The sequence below is a fragment of the Periophthalmus magnuspinnatus genome, chromosome 2 (genome assembly GCF_009829125.3).
Source record: "Periophthalmus magnuspinnatus isolate fPerMag1 chromosome 2, fPerMag1.2.pri, whole genome shotgun sequence".
In the NCBI taxonomy this organism is placed as follows: Eukaryota; Metazoa; Chordata; class Actinopteri; order Gobiiformes; family Gobiidae; genus Periophthalmus; species Periophthalmus magnuspinnatus.
In genome coordinates this window covers 14,236,219-14,249,700 of record NC_047127.1, presented here as the reverse complement: position 1 = coordinate 14,249,700, position 13,482 = coordinate 14,236,219, and the positions used below count along the sequence as shown (strand labels likewise).

The 13,482-nt window shown below is 39.6% G+C and overlaps 1 protein-coding gene across 2 annotated transcripts in view; it reads right to left on the bottom strand.

Annotated features, from left to right (window-relative positions):
* Positions 1-1,023: 1,023 nt before the first annotated feature.
* Positions 1,024-13,482, bottom strand: part of LOC117381626 (gamma-aminobutyric acid receptor subunit beta-3-like) — a 143,588-nt gene continuing 131,129 nt past the window's right edge. For both annotated transcript variants that reach the window (XM_055226419.1, XM_033978628.2), the window contains 2 exons: positions 9,659-9,903; positions 1,024-4,517 (listed from right to left, as the gene is read on the bottom strand). In XM_055226419.1, the coding sequence (XP_055082394.1) occupies positions 4,146-4,517; positions 9,659-9,903 (617 nt within the window). In that variant the 3' untranslated portion in view covers positions 1,024-4,145. The remainder of the gene's footprint in view (positions 4,518-9,658; positions 9,904-13,482) is intronic.

The following is a 13,482-nucleotide window of genomic DNA, read 5'->3' as shown; positions in this document are numbered from 1 at the left end:
TCCATCGACTCCGGCTTCAATTCACTTTACATCAGAAAATTGTCCTTTCTCTGTAACTGCTGTTGTCAGACTCGTCATTTCGGTCTTAAAATGTTCGTACTAACCCGCTCTACATGATCCTGGTGTTTTTATTTCGCTATTGTGTCCGTAAATCAAGATATGAACATTAATAACAGACAAATGAGGCACCTTCTTTCCTCAAGACCGTTCCTGCTAGTGTTAGCAACAGGTTTGATTGACAGCGTTGCTAAGTGCCTGTGTCCTGCTAAACCAATGGTGCGGGCGGCAAGAGGCTTTACCTTCAACTGCCTCACTCTGGATTGGCTCTTTGGTTGCTATGATACTTGTGGTCAGAATTAGTAATAATGAACTCGGTTCCAAATTGTCTGTTATAACTGCTCTAGCCTTGACGTTAAAATGTGTTATCATCAATGGTGGAAGTAGTAAAGTAGTGTATTTATAAATTTTCCGGTATCTATACTTTACTTAAGTACATTTTGCAGTGGATACTTTTTACTTTTACTTCACTACATTTGAGAGCAGTATCTGTACTTTCTACTCCACTACATTTTCGAACAGGACTGAAAGTAAAAGTACTTTTTATATGATTTGAGAGGTTATTTTTTACCGTGCTTGTGGTAACATCCTGACTAAAGTTTTCAAATTCAAGCTTAGACTTTGAGTAAACAAAAATAAAAACACAAAATTCATAAGAAAAAATAAGAAATTGATTCATATTGTTACTGTCGACCAAAATATGTATAGTTTTTGACTTAATATCAGTATATTTACACTTTAACAAATGAACAACACTTTTTCATTTAAAGTACATTTTTAAACAGGTACTTAAATACTTTTACTTAACTAGATTTTTTCATGTGGTACTTTTACTTTTGCTCGAGTAACATTTTTCCTCTGTATCTGTACTTTTACTGCCTACATTTGACTTTACCGCAGTGTCACGTTCACAGTCACAGTCAAAATACAACAGGCCCAATGTTAATATCATTTATTGGATGGTAACATGGTAGTCTATTGAAAAAGAAGAGGAACATACAGCGATATACAGTAGAAATCTAAGCCTACATACATTTTTGTGGCAGCACAGAACATGTCACATTCCATTACCAAGGCCAAACAACACCTGTCATCAACATGTTTTTTTTATACTTTTTATAATAGCTTTAACGTAGGCTCACATGGTATAACGTCGTCTCTAAAATGAGCAAGTTGGCAGCTCCCATAATAAAAGAGTTTGCAAATAGTATCATCATCATTATTTTTTCTTCTCAAAAATGTCCCCGAAAGTTAAGAACGATAGTTGCATGCATGATAAACACGTACCTAGGGTTTTCCATGTCACTTGTCCAACTTCATGATGTCGTTTGGTTGTTAAGATTACAATTATCATCACCATTTGCACCTCTTCGAAGCTCACTGCGTCACTTTTAGCAACCCCCTTTGGATGTGAACCAGTAAGCTGTCAAAGAAGTTGCCGGCTGCGTAATTTTAAATATGTCTATTTCTTATTTACATTACATTGGACGGGTAAACTTGCAAGCAGCCTCGAACGTCTTTAGGCCGACTGGTTCGCGGTCCGGTTCACTGGAAATGCATGAGATAGTGAAACACCGTGCTTAAACGTTGTGCTTAAGACCATAGTTATGATATCACTGTTATTTCAAGTCCCATTCAATAGCCGTACACAAACTGAACCCACAAACTGGATATAAATTTGGACCAATGGAGCGAACATAGTCAATTTTTCAGGGCTGCAACGACAAGTGAGTCAGTCAGTCAAATAAAGCTTAAAATATGGTGACTGAAGGTTATTGTGCTTGCGTCTGCTATATATTTTTACTCCATGACACCCGTGGATCTTTGTGCTATAATTTCCACATTTTAAATCACAGTATCCATCTAAAACGACTAAATAAAAGAACCAAATCCGCCGACTTGGGAGCGGACGTCGCCGTAAACGTCATCACAGATTAAGCTAGCGAGTAGTGAAAGTACCAAAATGATTGCGCGACACTGCCGAATCCTGCACGTATCATCGATTAAAGAAAATAAAATTGAAGACTGAAGTACAAACAGAGCAGTAGGCGTTTCCCGGCGAGAATTAATCAGCAAAATGGCGTCTTGGAAATAAGCGATTAAAGATTGCTCAAACATGCACGAATCGCTCCAGATTCAACTTCGGGTGAGGAAATGGTGATGGGAAACAACTAGAAAACTTGATTTTGCAGAATAGGTCTGGTTTTGTTTCGATTATCAAACACGACTACGATTATTTTCTATAGTTGTTTAGTCACGATTTGTCGGTGACTGAACGATTCCAGCCCTAATATTTGCCATACAGGAAGTAACTTTGCAAATCATCAAAGAGAACTAATTTGATTGCAATATTTTTGTATCTACTGTAACTTTTGGCAGTGACCACATGAACCCATTGTGCATTTTACGGTGTTTGTCAATTGGCCCATCTTTATAAACAGGATATAACCAGGTTGCACAGCCCTACGTAGAACACATTTTTGGAAGTGGATCAACATTCCAAGTACAATACATTCAGCAAATTGTCTCATCACGTTAAATTTCACCTTTTGAAAAAACATCACTCATTTGCGCCCTCTTGTGCTATTGTTATGCATGCAGTTGCCATGACAGTGTAAGAAATGCGGAAGTAATCGTCGAATGCGTCGGATTGCTGTGCGTCGAGTGGCGGGATGGCACGGTTAAAAGGAGCTAGTTTTGGACCATAGAGTTACTACTATAGGCTGACGTTTGTCCTTTGTAGCACGAGCAGCACGGAAACAACAAAAAAAATCCCAGGTCCCCAGTTAAACCTGTGCGCGCCTCTCTCACACACATGCACATGCACACTGCCTCAAAACAACATGGCTTCCCCTCGTCCACGCCCCCGTCATCACCGCTAAGAATGGGCGAGTTACATTCCAATAGTGATGGAGGAATGGTGACCATGGCTCGTTATCCTCTCTCCCTGAACAATGGGTGGGATACATTCAATGCTTTATGTGCTTCATTGGTGGACTGTTCAGATGAGATACATATGCAACACTAGGCCGTATCAGGATCAGTGAATGTCTGTTGGGCGCCTCTGAAAATCCATCACTACAAGAGTTCATTTCACCTTTTTTGTTCTTTTTTGCACTAACTCTCCTGACAGTTACTTGCCAGTCTGACAATCACAAATGCTCATATCATTTTGGGTCATACACTCATCATATATTTAGATATATACATGTAGGTATATACACACCTATGTACTTATGTACAATTTCATTCCTCAAGTTTACCGATCGTCAGCTTCTCGAGTCAAAGCAAAGCAACAAAACAGACATTTCAGGGAAGAAATGAATACCTGAAGACAAGAGTACAAAAATATTCCAGTATTTTAGGTTGAGAAACTGTCGCCCAAAAGGCCCTTGGCAGTCATTGGGAAATTGTAAATGTGTTTTAGCAGAGGTCTAATAAATATTATTCTGATTTTGAAGCTCAATGAAAGTGAAAAATGGCAGTTTGCTCACCTTTTGTGCTTTCAAAAGTGTAAATCTTTGTGCCCCAAGCTGTAAACGTAAACACCTGAGTCACTACAGTAACTATTGAATTTGTGACCAGATTTTCTGCATATTAAGTTTGTGTAGTCCAAAAGGAACTCACTTGTCAAAGATATCTCATATGTGCACAAAGAGACTGTGCTTAAACAAAGGCAGGAGGAGTCGGTTCTACGACGGCTGATCATTGCATGCAATACTTATGCATAGGGTACCACTCAAACTAGTTTGATGGGTTTGAAAGAGCTTGCACTTCTCTGACCACCTGTAGAATATAAAGACTAATCTCTTTGATTAGAAAAACTCATTCCTCTTTTTTGCACATACAGCGATATTACTCATTGCTGGCTTCATGTCTATTTACATATTAGAGGGAGGGCAGGGAGACGATGGCCACAAGTCCTGATCACAGTACATATGTCAGAAACCAAAAGACTAGGGGTTTGAAGACTCGATATAAAAACACGTGGAGAACTTTGTCCGGACGCAGTCTCTCAGTGTTTGTGCTGTAGATGCAGTCTTTTCCTCTCATAGAAAAGCAAAGGATCAGGACACAGTCACAGTCACTCAGACGTAGTAGAGCCAGTAGACCAGGTTGAAGAAGGAGAAGACGGAGGGGAAGATGATGCGTGACCAGCGGTCGATGGCATTCACGTCTGTTAGGTCGGGGATTTTGATTTTGAGCTGAGAAGAGCGTCTGCGCAGTCGGCTGCGTTTCTGCGCGCTGCGGTCCAGAGAGTGGCGGCTGGCGGAGCGTGGGCCGACGCCTCCGCCCTGTTTGCGGTACTGGATGTGCTGCGAGGCCGAGCTGTCCAGCTGCACCATGGACTGGGAGTTTCTGATGTCGGCCACACTGGTGGTGATCTCGCCCCCGGCGACCTCATTGTGGATCTCCAGAGTGGTGAGCAGGATGTTAGTATGGCCGTGTGCTGGGTCCGCCTGGAGACAACCACAAAACCATTAACGCCATTACAGGGACACTACAAATTACATGTGAGGAACGCTCCAGTGCAGTGAGATGGTGACGCGTCATGCTAGTGCCATGGGAACAGGCAATATTCTAGTAAAATATGTACTGTAATGCGTCTGTCTGAGAATGACAGATGCCGACGTGCAGACACGGGGCACTGGGGCCACTGCATTGACATGTGGGGTAGGTCTAGACCAGAGCTTTTAGTGGTTTATCTTTGCACACGTCACTGAGATGGATGGAGAGAGCTTTGAGGCACCTTAAAGTGACTTCAGATGGAACTACTAAAAGGTCAGCTTGTCCAGAACAAGGCTGCTGGCCCACACCCTCATCTGTCACTGCCCACTTAGTCTATGGGCCAGTATATAGCCTAGATAAATCTGTATAAAGCCTGTATTCAGGTGTTTCAGCTTCCTGCTATATTTGACATTGTGAGGACTTTTCACACTTCAAAAGATATAATACATTGTTTTAAATTGTTAATTGTTATGGTAATGGTCATAATCTTCCTTCACTCTGAAACCCATAATGTGAGCGTGTATATTAGCTTGTGTTCATGTGTTTAACTTCCTTTTATAGGTGACATTTTGAGCACGTCACAATTCAAAATTCAAATTCTACAATATTTTCTTTTAAATAGTTTATTGCTATGACAACGGTCAATTATCACAGGTTTTAGAAAGATGAAAAATTAGGACGGTAGCCATGGCGAACTTAAAGTAAAAAATTTCTTTGGAACGAGGGGAAAGTCCTCAAAATGTCTCGGATAACAGGATGATTAAACCCACTTATACGCCTGTATTTAAAACTGCACTATGTAACTTTTCAAAAGACGAAGATTAAATCATCATTAAATTCATCTTTTGGTATAGATCAGACCTGACGTTACACAGTGTGGCATTAAATGTATCTATTTCCATGAAGATAAGCGAGTGATGCCAAATTACAGGTCAGATCTGTGGATAGGTGACCCCGCCCATAATAAGAATGCATAATAAGAATGTTTTTTTCATATATTTTGATAATAAAAGTGTCTGTAATTGAATAAATGCATTTAAGATAAGTTTAAGTTTGTGATTACCATACTGTGGGACATTACAGGCAAAGCAACAAAATCTCCATGGTGGTGGACCCTGCATAAAAAAGTTACATAATGCCTTTAAGCCTGTTCCAAACTCGACAGTAAAAAGTGCGTGTGGGTTCTGCTCATCTCGGGATCTGCTGGCGTCCCGGTCTCTGCTCAGATGACTGCGGCAGAGCTGTATAATGTTTGTGTTTTTATTCATGGGGCCGGTGAGATGGGCTGCTGCTCTGTGCTTCAGCAGGGAGACACTCGGGTGATAGAACGACAACTGCACGGACATGAATATTTAAGAAAAAGCCAACATAAAATTAATTCAGTAAATATTTTATCAACTAGTTCTGAGTCTTCATGTTTTATGTTTATATAGACCCCATCGAATGGACTTTTAGGAATTTAGTAACTTTCAATGTATGAAAAAGCCGTATAAGGATGATGCTAATTTGCTTATGAAGTGCAATAAACATATGCCCAGCACTATTAAAAGCGCAGTACGTAACTTTTCTAATGGAAGATCTGCCACCTGCTCTTCTCCATGGAGATGTTATGCTGCTTTGCCTGGAGTGTTTCACAATATGGCACTGAACATATCTCGCAATTATTCAGTTCGTGAAAAATGATCTCGGCGGATTTGACTTGTAACTTGGCCTGATGGCGTTACCCACTTATGTCCATGGATAAGTTTAATGCCATACTGTGGAACATTTCAGGCAAAGCTATAACGTCTTTATGGAGAAAAGCTTGTGGCAAACGATCCGCCACAAGTTACACAGTGCAGCTTTAAAGGTCCTATATTACGCAAAATTGACTCTTGTGAGCTTTAAATCATGTTATAATGTTGTTACGTCACCAAAAACAGACCTGGAGTTGTGTTTTGCTTCATTCACACGTGTTTGAGTAACTCTTTATTATTAGTCTGTACATCTCCAAAGCTCAAAATGCTCTGTTCCACCTTGTGATGTCATGAAGTGGTAGTTTTCAAGTTAACAGCAAAATTTTTACCTTTAGTTAAGTAGAGATTGGCAATTCCACAGCTTTTTATCCATTTATTCAAAATTATCCAAGTGAAAGTGTATAGAGTTTACACTCAGTGGAGCACTTCCTGTATTACCTCATGACATCACAAAGTGGAACAGAGCGTTTTCTGTTTGAGAGAAGAACTCAGCCTAAATATGCAGGGTTTGTGTGTTAAACATGTGTGAATCAAACAAAAAAACACAACTCCAGGTCTGTTTGTGACGAGGAAACAACATTATAATATAGATCAGAAAATAGTGTAATATGGGCCCTTTAATGAAACATATTTTTTACATATATGTCAATTTGCTGATGAATCGCAATAACCAAATGTACAGTCCGATGACATAATACAGATCATATTTTGTGCCTATGGCGGGCTGTCAGAAAACAAATCAACAGTAATGGAGCATGGCAATAACTCAGGCACTGCACCAACTGTGAAGCCCTTTGGAACGCCGTCAAGCGAGATTCGGATTAGTTTCAGTTCAAATGTTTTTCCAGTTAGTCCAATAAGGTTCATCTGGTCTTCTGTAATTTAACAGTTTCTTTTTTCAGACCAAGGTTCAGTTTGTTTTCATACCTGACAGTTTGGACTGCTCACTAGCGCTCTTCCTCACGGTGCCCACCTGACTTTAAACCAGGACGACGGGGCTTTTTTACTCTCACACACCTGGGATAGTGTCCTGAAGAAGTCGGACTGCAGATGGCGCTGTCGTCCTGCCTCCATCGTAGGAAGACAGCGCCCAAACCTGTTTAAGTCAGCTGATCAGACACCTCACAGCAACATCACGTGACCACTGTGAGGTGCTAGTGAGCAGCCCAAACTGTCAGGTATGAAAACAAACTAAACCATGGTCTGGAAAAAGAAACGAACTGGAAAAAACCCAAAAACTTTGTATTAACTGACTCATCATTTTATGTAGATTATATGAGTGAGTGAGCTGAAGATTTTGCTTAGTATTTCTATGCAAAAGGTCAGATTAAACTTAAAAATTCAGTTCACAAGTTTCATCTGCCTTTATATAAAAATACTGCTTCCCAGTACTTTTCTGCATAAATAATTGTTTTTGCACAAGCCCCCGTTCAGGTGTAGTCTTGTGAGTTTTTAGTTGTCTCTGTACGTCTCTGTGGTGATATATCGTTCATCAAAATGTGTTGCCGTGACAGGCCTAGGAGTGACACTAGAAAAGAAATCCGGGGGTTTATACCACAGTACTGCACATGCGTTAAGTAATGCATTAGAAAAACAAAGAATGCCACTAATGCAATGGGGTAAAGTTGTTCTGCAGTCGCTAACCCACATGATGCTACGCTAATTGGCCATATCCCAACAACATGCACAGGCTCCATGGGAAATGCGGCTTCCGTCATGATGGTTTCAATGAGGAGCAATTGAAAATATACAGTACATGCATCAGGAATGAGATTTGAAATAGAAAAAAAAGAAAAAAAGAGAGATAGCTCCGTGCGTAACACTTTGTAATGCAGATCAGGAATATAAGCTGAATCCCACAATGTCAAAAATGGAATCTCGGAGGTAGTCATGGCGATGTCTTATGGAATGTGTATCTATCCGGCGTTCCGTAGATAGATAGAGGATGGGAGGAGAATCGTGCTAAAAAGAACGAAAATCAAAATAGTCGATGTTTGCTTTGGTTTTTTGGATGGCAATGACGGCGACGGAGGAGAGAGTGGAATCTCTGGAATTTCTCACCGAGCGCGAGTGCCGAAGACCTTTAATCTGATTGGAGCGTTTTAGGGAAGCAGTCCTACTACCTGCCTCCTGAAGAGATGAGAGTGTTGAGTTGTATTTGGCAAACAAAATAGTAATCTTCAACAGCAAACAGAAAGGGGCTAAGAACAGCTTTTTTTTTCTTAATCAGATTCTATCTATAGCTTTTGCTGTTGTCAGGGCTATAATAGGTACTGCGGAAATATGAAGAGAAATAGTTTGGTCAATTTCCCATTTCTTTGTAGAACTAAGAAGGCACATAATAACTATACTCATCAACCATAACATTATGACCACTGATGTCTGACCAGTTCCCTACTCTTCAGTCCTGAGCTACTTTGTTTTTACTTGATGAGAGATACTGAAATGCTTATATATTGATATTGACTGAGGAATTAAAAATAATCAATTCTCATGCAAAAAATATAGATTATATATATATAAATTTTGAAAAAAATCTAACTATTTAAAACCAAATTTTTATAAATTTTTAAAATACATTTTTTATATTTAAAATTCACATCAGTTCAAATTGGGGTGGAGCAAAAATAATCAAAGCCTCTACACGCCAATGTCAAATCTTTATAACGAGTTTCAGTGCATTTTAATACACAATGTTTTATTGGTATCGATAGAATTCAAACAAAAATCACTGTTTTTTTTGTTTTTTTTTTCAATTCCCCATCCATACATCATCATTTCTAACTCTCAAACTGAAAATCTGCACTGCCTTTGGTCATATTGTTATTGTCAACAGCATTCATGAGATAGTCAAAGTAACCCTCATAGACCTCAAAAGTACCACTTGCGTTAATTTTTCTCATAGACTTACCAAAATGTGTAATATTTAGAGTATAAACGCACAAGAGAGGCTAATCAGACACGGTGACACTTGGTCTGAACACCAACAATAACTCATTCAATTGCTCACTAATACGTTTCTCCTTTTATGTCTGTCCAGGCTGAGTCTTTCCAGGCTGAATTATATTTTAAGTGTATTATAACTACTTGGAAAATACGCAAGAATTAAAACTCACTGACCCAATTTAAACTTAAAAGGTTACTGCCACGTAACTGATTAGCCTCTATTAAACTTTTAAACTCTTGATAAAATATTTTAAAAAGGTCAATGAGGGAAAATTTTAATTAATTTTGTTGTAACTGGGAGCTCTATGGAAGTCTAGAGTTGCTAGTACTACACATTCGATGCTGATACGCTATCATTACTCTTACAAACGTACTTTTAACCCATTCCAACGCAGTAACCCTCGACTTACCCGAGCCGCGTCGTACTTGGCCCTCTCATTGTTGGCTTTCTCCGCCTTCTCCGCCAATCTCTTCTGCATCTGCGGCCCGCGACCGAAAAAGATGTAGTTGACGAAGGCGTACTCGAGCAGGGCGAGGAAGACCATGACGAAGCAGCCCATGAGGTACATGTCGATGGCCTTCACGTAGGGGATCTTGGGCAGGGTCTCGCGGAGATGGGTGTTGATGGTCGTCATGGTGAGCACGGTTGTAATGCCTGTGGAGTGAAACAGAAATGATGAGTTGGAAGTAATTGAGAAGTTAAAATATCAATGGGTTTTGGAATGGTGGCAAATAGGGATGTTGTCATGGTGATAAACAAATTAAAAGCTAAATAGTATGTCTTTTGAATGGTGAAAAGTCCTCAAAAGTCCTCAAAATCACATGTTAACAGCTGGAAATGATGAATATAAAAATGGGTTTATTAATCCAAAGTTTCTTATAGTTTTGTATATTTTTGAGTTGATTGAGAAAGTACTTCTAGTCTGACTGAATTAAAGAAGAAAGTGAATACTTCAAATGTGTGTTATTTTTACAAGTTACAACTAACAGATACAACTTCAGGTGAGTAAATGGTGAGGAGAAACAACTATAAAATGGTTAAAAACTCTGAAAAGCCAATTTTACACAATACGTCCGCTTTAAGCTAAAAGGAACCAACTAAATACCAGTTCAACATTGCAGTTTTGCTACATGTTTACTTCGTATTTGTTGTCACCTCTATTGTCACCATGTACAGCTATCTTGATTATGCAGCAAAACTCCATACCAGCAAGACACTGTCACCCCAGTCGAGTAGGTCAGAGCAAAGTACTGTTTTGTAGTACTAATAACATACACCATAGACAATAATAGGCACCCTTTAATGGGCTAATTAGCTCCTCTCTTATCAAAATGTCAACTGCGAGTCTTTGCTATGGCTAAGGTCATGTATGGACCCAATTATTTTGCGTGTTTTGGAGAGTTAGCATTAGCAAGCAAATCCCTACAGCTTGCTAAAACGTGACATGCCAATTAGCCTATAACCTTAGCATGACGATTCAAACTCTTCGCTAGCTTCCACTTACTGCCGTTTCTATATTTGCAAGCATATTCCACTCTTATAAATATTAACTTTTGCGAAGCGTTTCATCCCAATATTTAGTTTGCAGATCAAAAACCGCACTGCAGCCTATCCCTTTAATTAAAGCCACAATTATAGCTAGTCACACGTATTACAAAGCTATTGTTCGAAATAACAGTTGTTTTTATGTTGGGTGCAGAGACCTCATTTTCTCCCCTTCTAGCTTATTGCATTTTAAATATTACATATGGAGCTTCAGGCTTAATTAGCTGAAAGTCGACATCACACTTGCTCATTGCTGGCAGATGCTAGTATCTTGTCACTAACCCTTCGGTCAAGCTGCGGACAACTCTACAGATGTCTGATTGGTTGTGATAGAAACAGGGTTATTTTTAAATCGGAGCAGAGGGAAGTTGTTTGTTCTATAGCTATTTCCAACGCTAGTTAAAGGAGAGGATTGACCCAGTGGAAGGAATAATCACGCTGCAGTGGTGAGATCGCCTGGTGCAAAACGGGGAATGAATCAAAGAAGAAGCTAATAAGTGTCTATAGAAGAGCGCGCTTTTCCACAGAGGAAATAGTTTAGTCCTGGTCTAGATCTAGTTTAGTCCTGATTTAGTCCTGGTCTAGATATAGTTTAGTCCTGACTTAGTTCTGATTTAGTCCTGGTCTAGATCTAGTTTAGTCCTGATTTAGTCCTGGTCTAGATATAGTTTAGTCCTGACTTAGTTCTGATTTAGTCCTGGTCTAGATCTAGTTTAGTCCTGATTTAGTCCTGGTCTAGATATAGTTTAGTCCTGACTTAGTCATATTTTTTTCCTGGTCTTTATCTAGTTTAGTCCTGATTTAGTCCTGACTTAGTCCTGGTCTAGATCTAGTTTAGTCCTGGTCTATATATAGTTTAGTCCTAACTTAGTCTTGATCTAATCCTGGTCTAGATCTAATTTAGTCCTTGTCTAGATTTAGATTCGTCCTTATTTAGTCCTGGTCTAAATCGGGTTTAGTCCTGATTTTGTCCTGGTCTAGATCTGGTTTAGTCCTGATTTTGTCCTGGTCTAGATCTGGTTTAGTCCTGATTTAGTCCTGGTCTAGATATAGTTTAGTCCTGACATAGTCATAATTTTTTTCCTGGTCTAGATATAGTTTAGTCCTGATTTAGTGATGATTTATTCCTGCTCTTGATGTAGTTTAGTCCTGTTTTATTCCTGGTATAGAACTAGTTTAGTCCTGATTTAGCCCTGGTCTAGATATAGTTTAGTCCTGGTCTAGACCTGGTTTAGTAATGATTGGTACTGTTTAGTTGTGGTTTAGTTCCAAATTATTCCTGATTTTTCCTAATTTAATCCTGGTTTATTCTCAGTTTAATGTTGAATGGTTTAATGCTGGTTTGGCCCAGATTCAGTCCTGATTTAGTCTTGGTTTAGTCCTGATTCGAATCTAGTTTAATCCTGGTTCAGACTTTTAGTTTAGTGCGGGCTTATTCTATTTCTAATTTAGTCTGATGTAGTCATAGTTTAGTCTTAGTTTAGTCCTGAGTCGATCCTGGTTTAGTCCTGGGTAAATTCTAGTTTAGTCTCAATTGGATCCTGGTTTAATCCTGATTTAGTCCGGGTTTAGTCCTGCTTTTGCACAGCGTATTGTCTTGTTTTGTTCAGTTCATATTGACCCTGCACTTAACCTCTTGAGTCCATTATCAAAGACACAGACTAACCTGAGAAGTAAATTATGGTGATCCTAAGACCCGGTCCCCCATGTTCCAAACCAACATGGCGTCTCATGTTGTAACTTGATTGTAATCTCGTTTTACCTTCACGGACACGGGCGAGCGAGGGGACGCCAGGGGAGGTGAGGGAGTTCATGCTTAACCTTCATTGAAATTCAAAGGTCTCGGTCATCAGGCAGAAATAACTCATTAGAATAGGGACCGCATGCACCTCCCCTGCAGCCCCCCATAACCTTAACCAGGAGGCAGATTACCAATGACGACCGCCACCTGGATGCACGCGCCTTTTTGCACGGCTCACAAGAGGAAGCAACCAAATGAGGAGCCCAGAGCTAGCATTAGCACATATGACGTTAGCATGAAGTGCGCTAAAGAGGCATGTGATCAGAGCACCTCCAATTTCACACATCACAGGTGACTGAAATCCTGGTTTGCAATTAAAGAAATGTACTACAGTTTATGCGTACTTGATTTTGACATATTTACATGTTGATTTTCATTTCGGGTTGCACAGTTTCACCATTTCTGCTTCTAAATGTCAAAATACTTAGCTTTCTTCATAATTTTCTGTAGGCCTCAAGTAGGTTAAATATCCATCAAACATGTTCTATATACAGTTGTTCCTCACTATAATGCTGTTTCGCTGACATTTTTAGTGCAATGTTACATGCTTTTTCACGGCGTATGAACTTGCATTGTGTTCTGTGTTCTGATTGGCTAAGGGACTGTAGACCATTGTCCATCAGTCTCCTCCGTGCCGTGTCTCCTGTACAGTACAGAATGTGTTCAACCAAATTTACATAAATGTTAGATCGCAGTGTGACTCTAAAGTGCTGTATGTTTGCAAGTTTTCTCCCTGACAAAACCCACAATGTCGATGAAACGTTCTGCACCGACAAAGGCGCCTACAAAGGTTTGAACTTTGAGAGTGTTTAAACAAGAGAGAAATGTGAGAAAATGTTAGTGCCTGTGTGAGAAAAGTGTATAAAGTGTGTGGTGAGGGGTTTTAC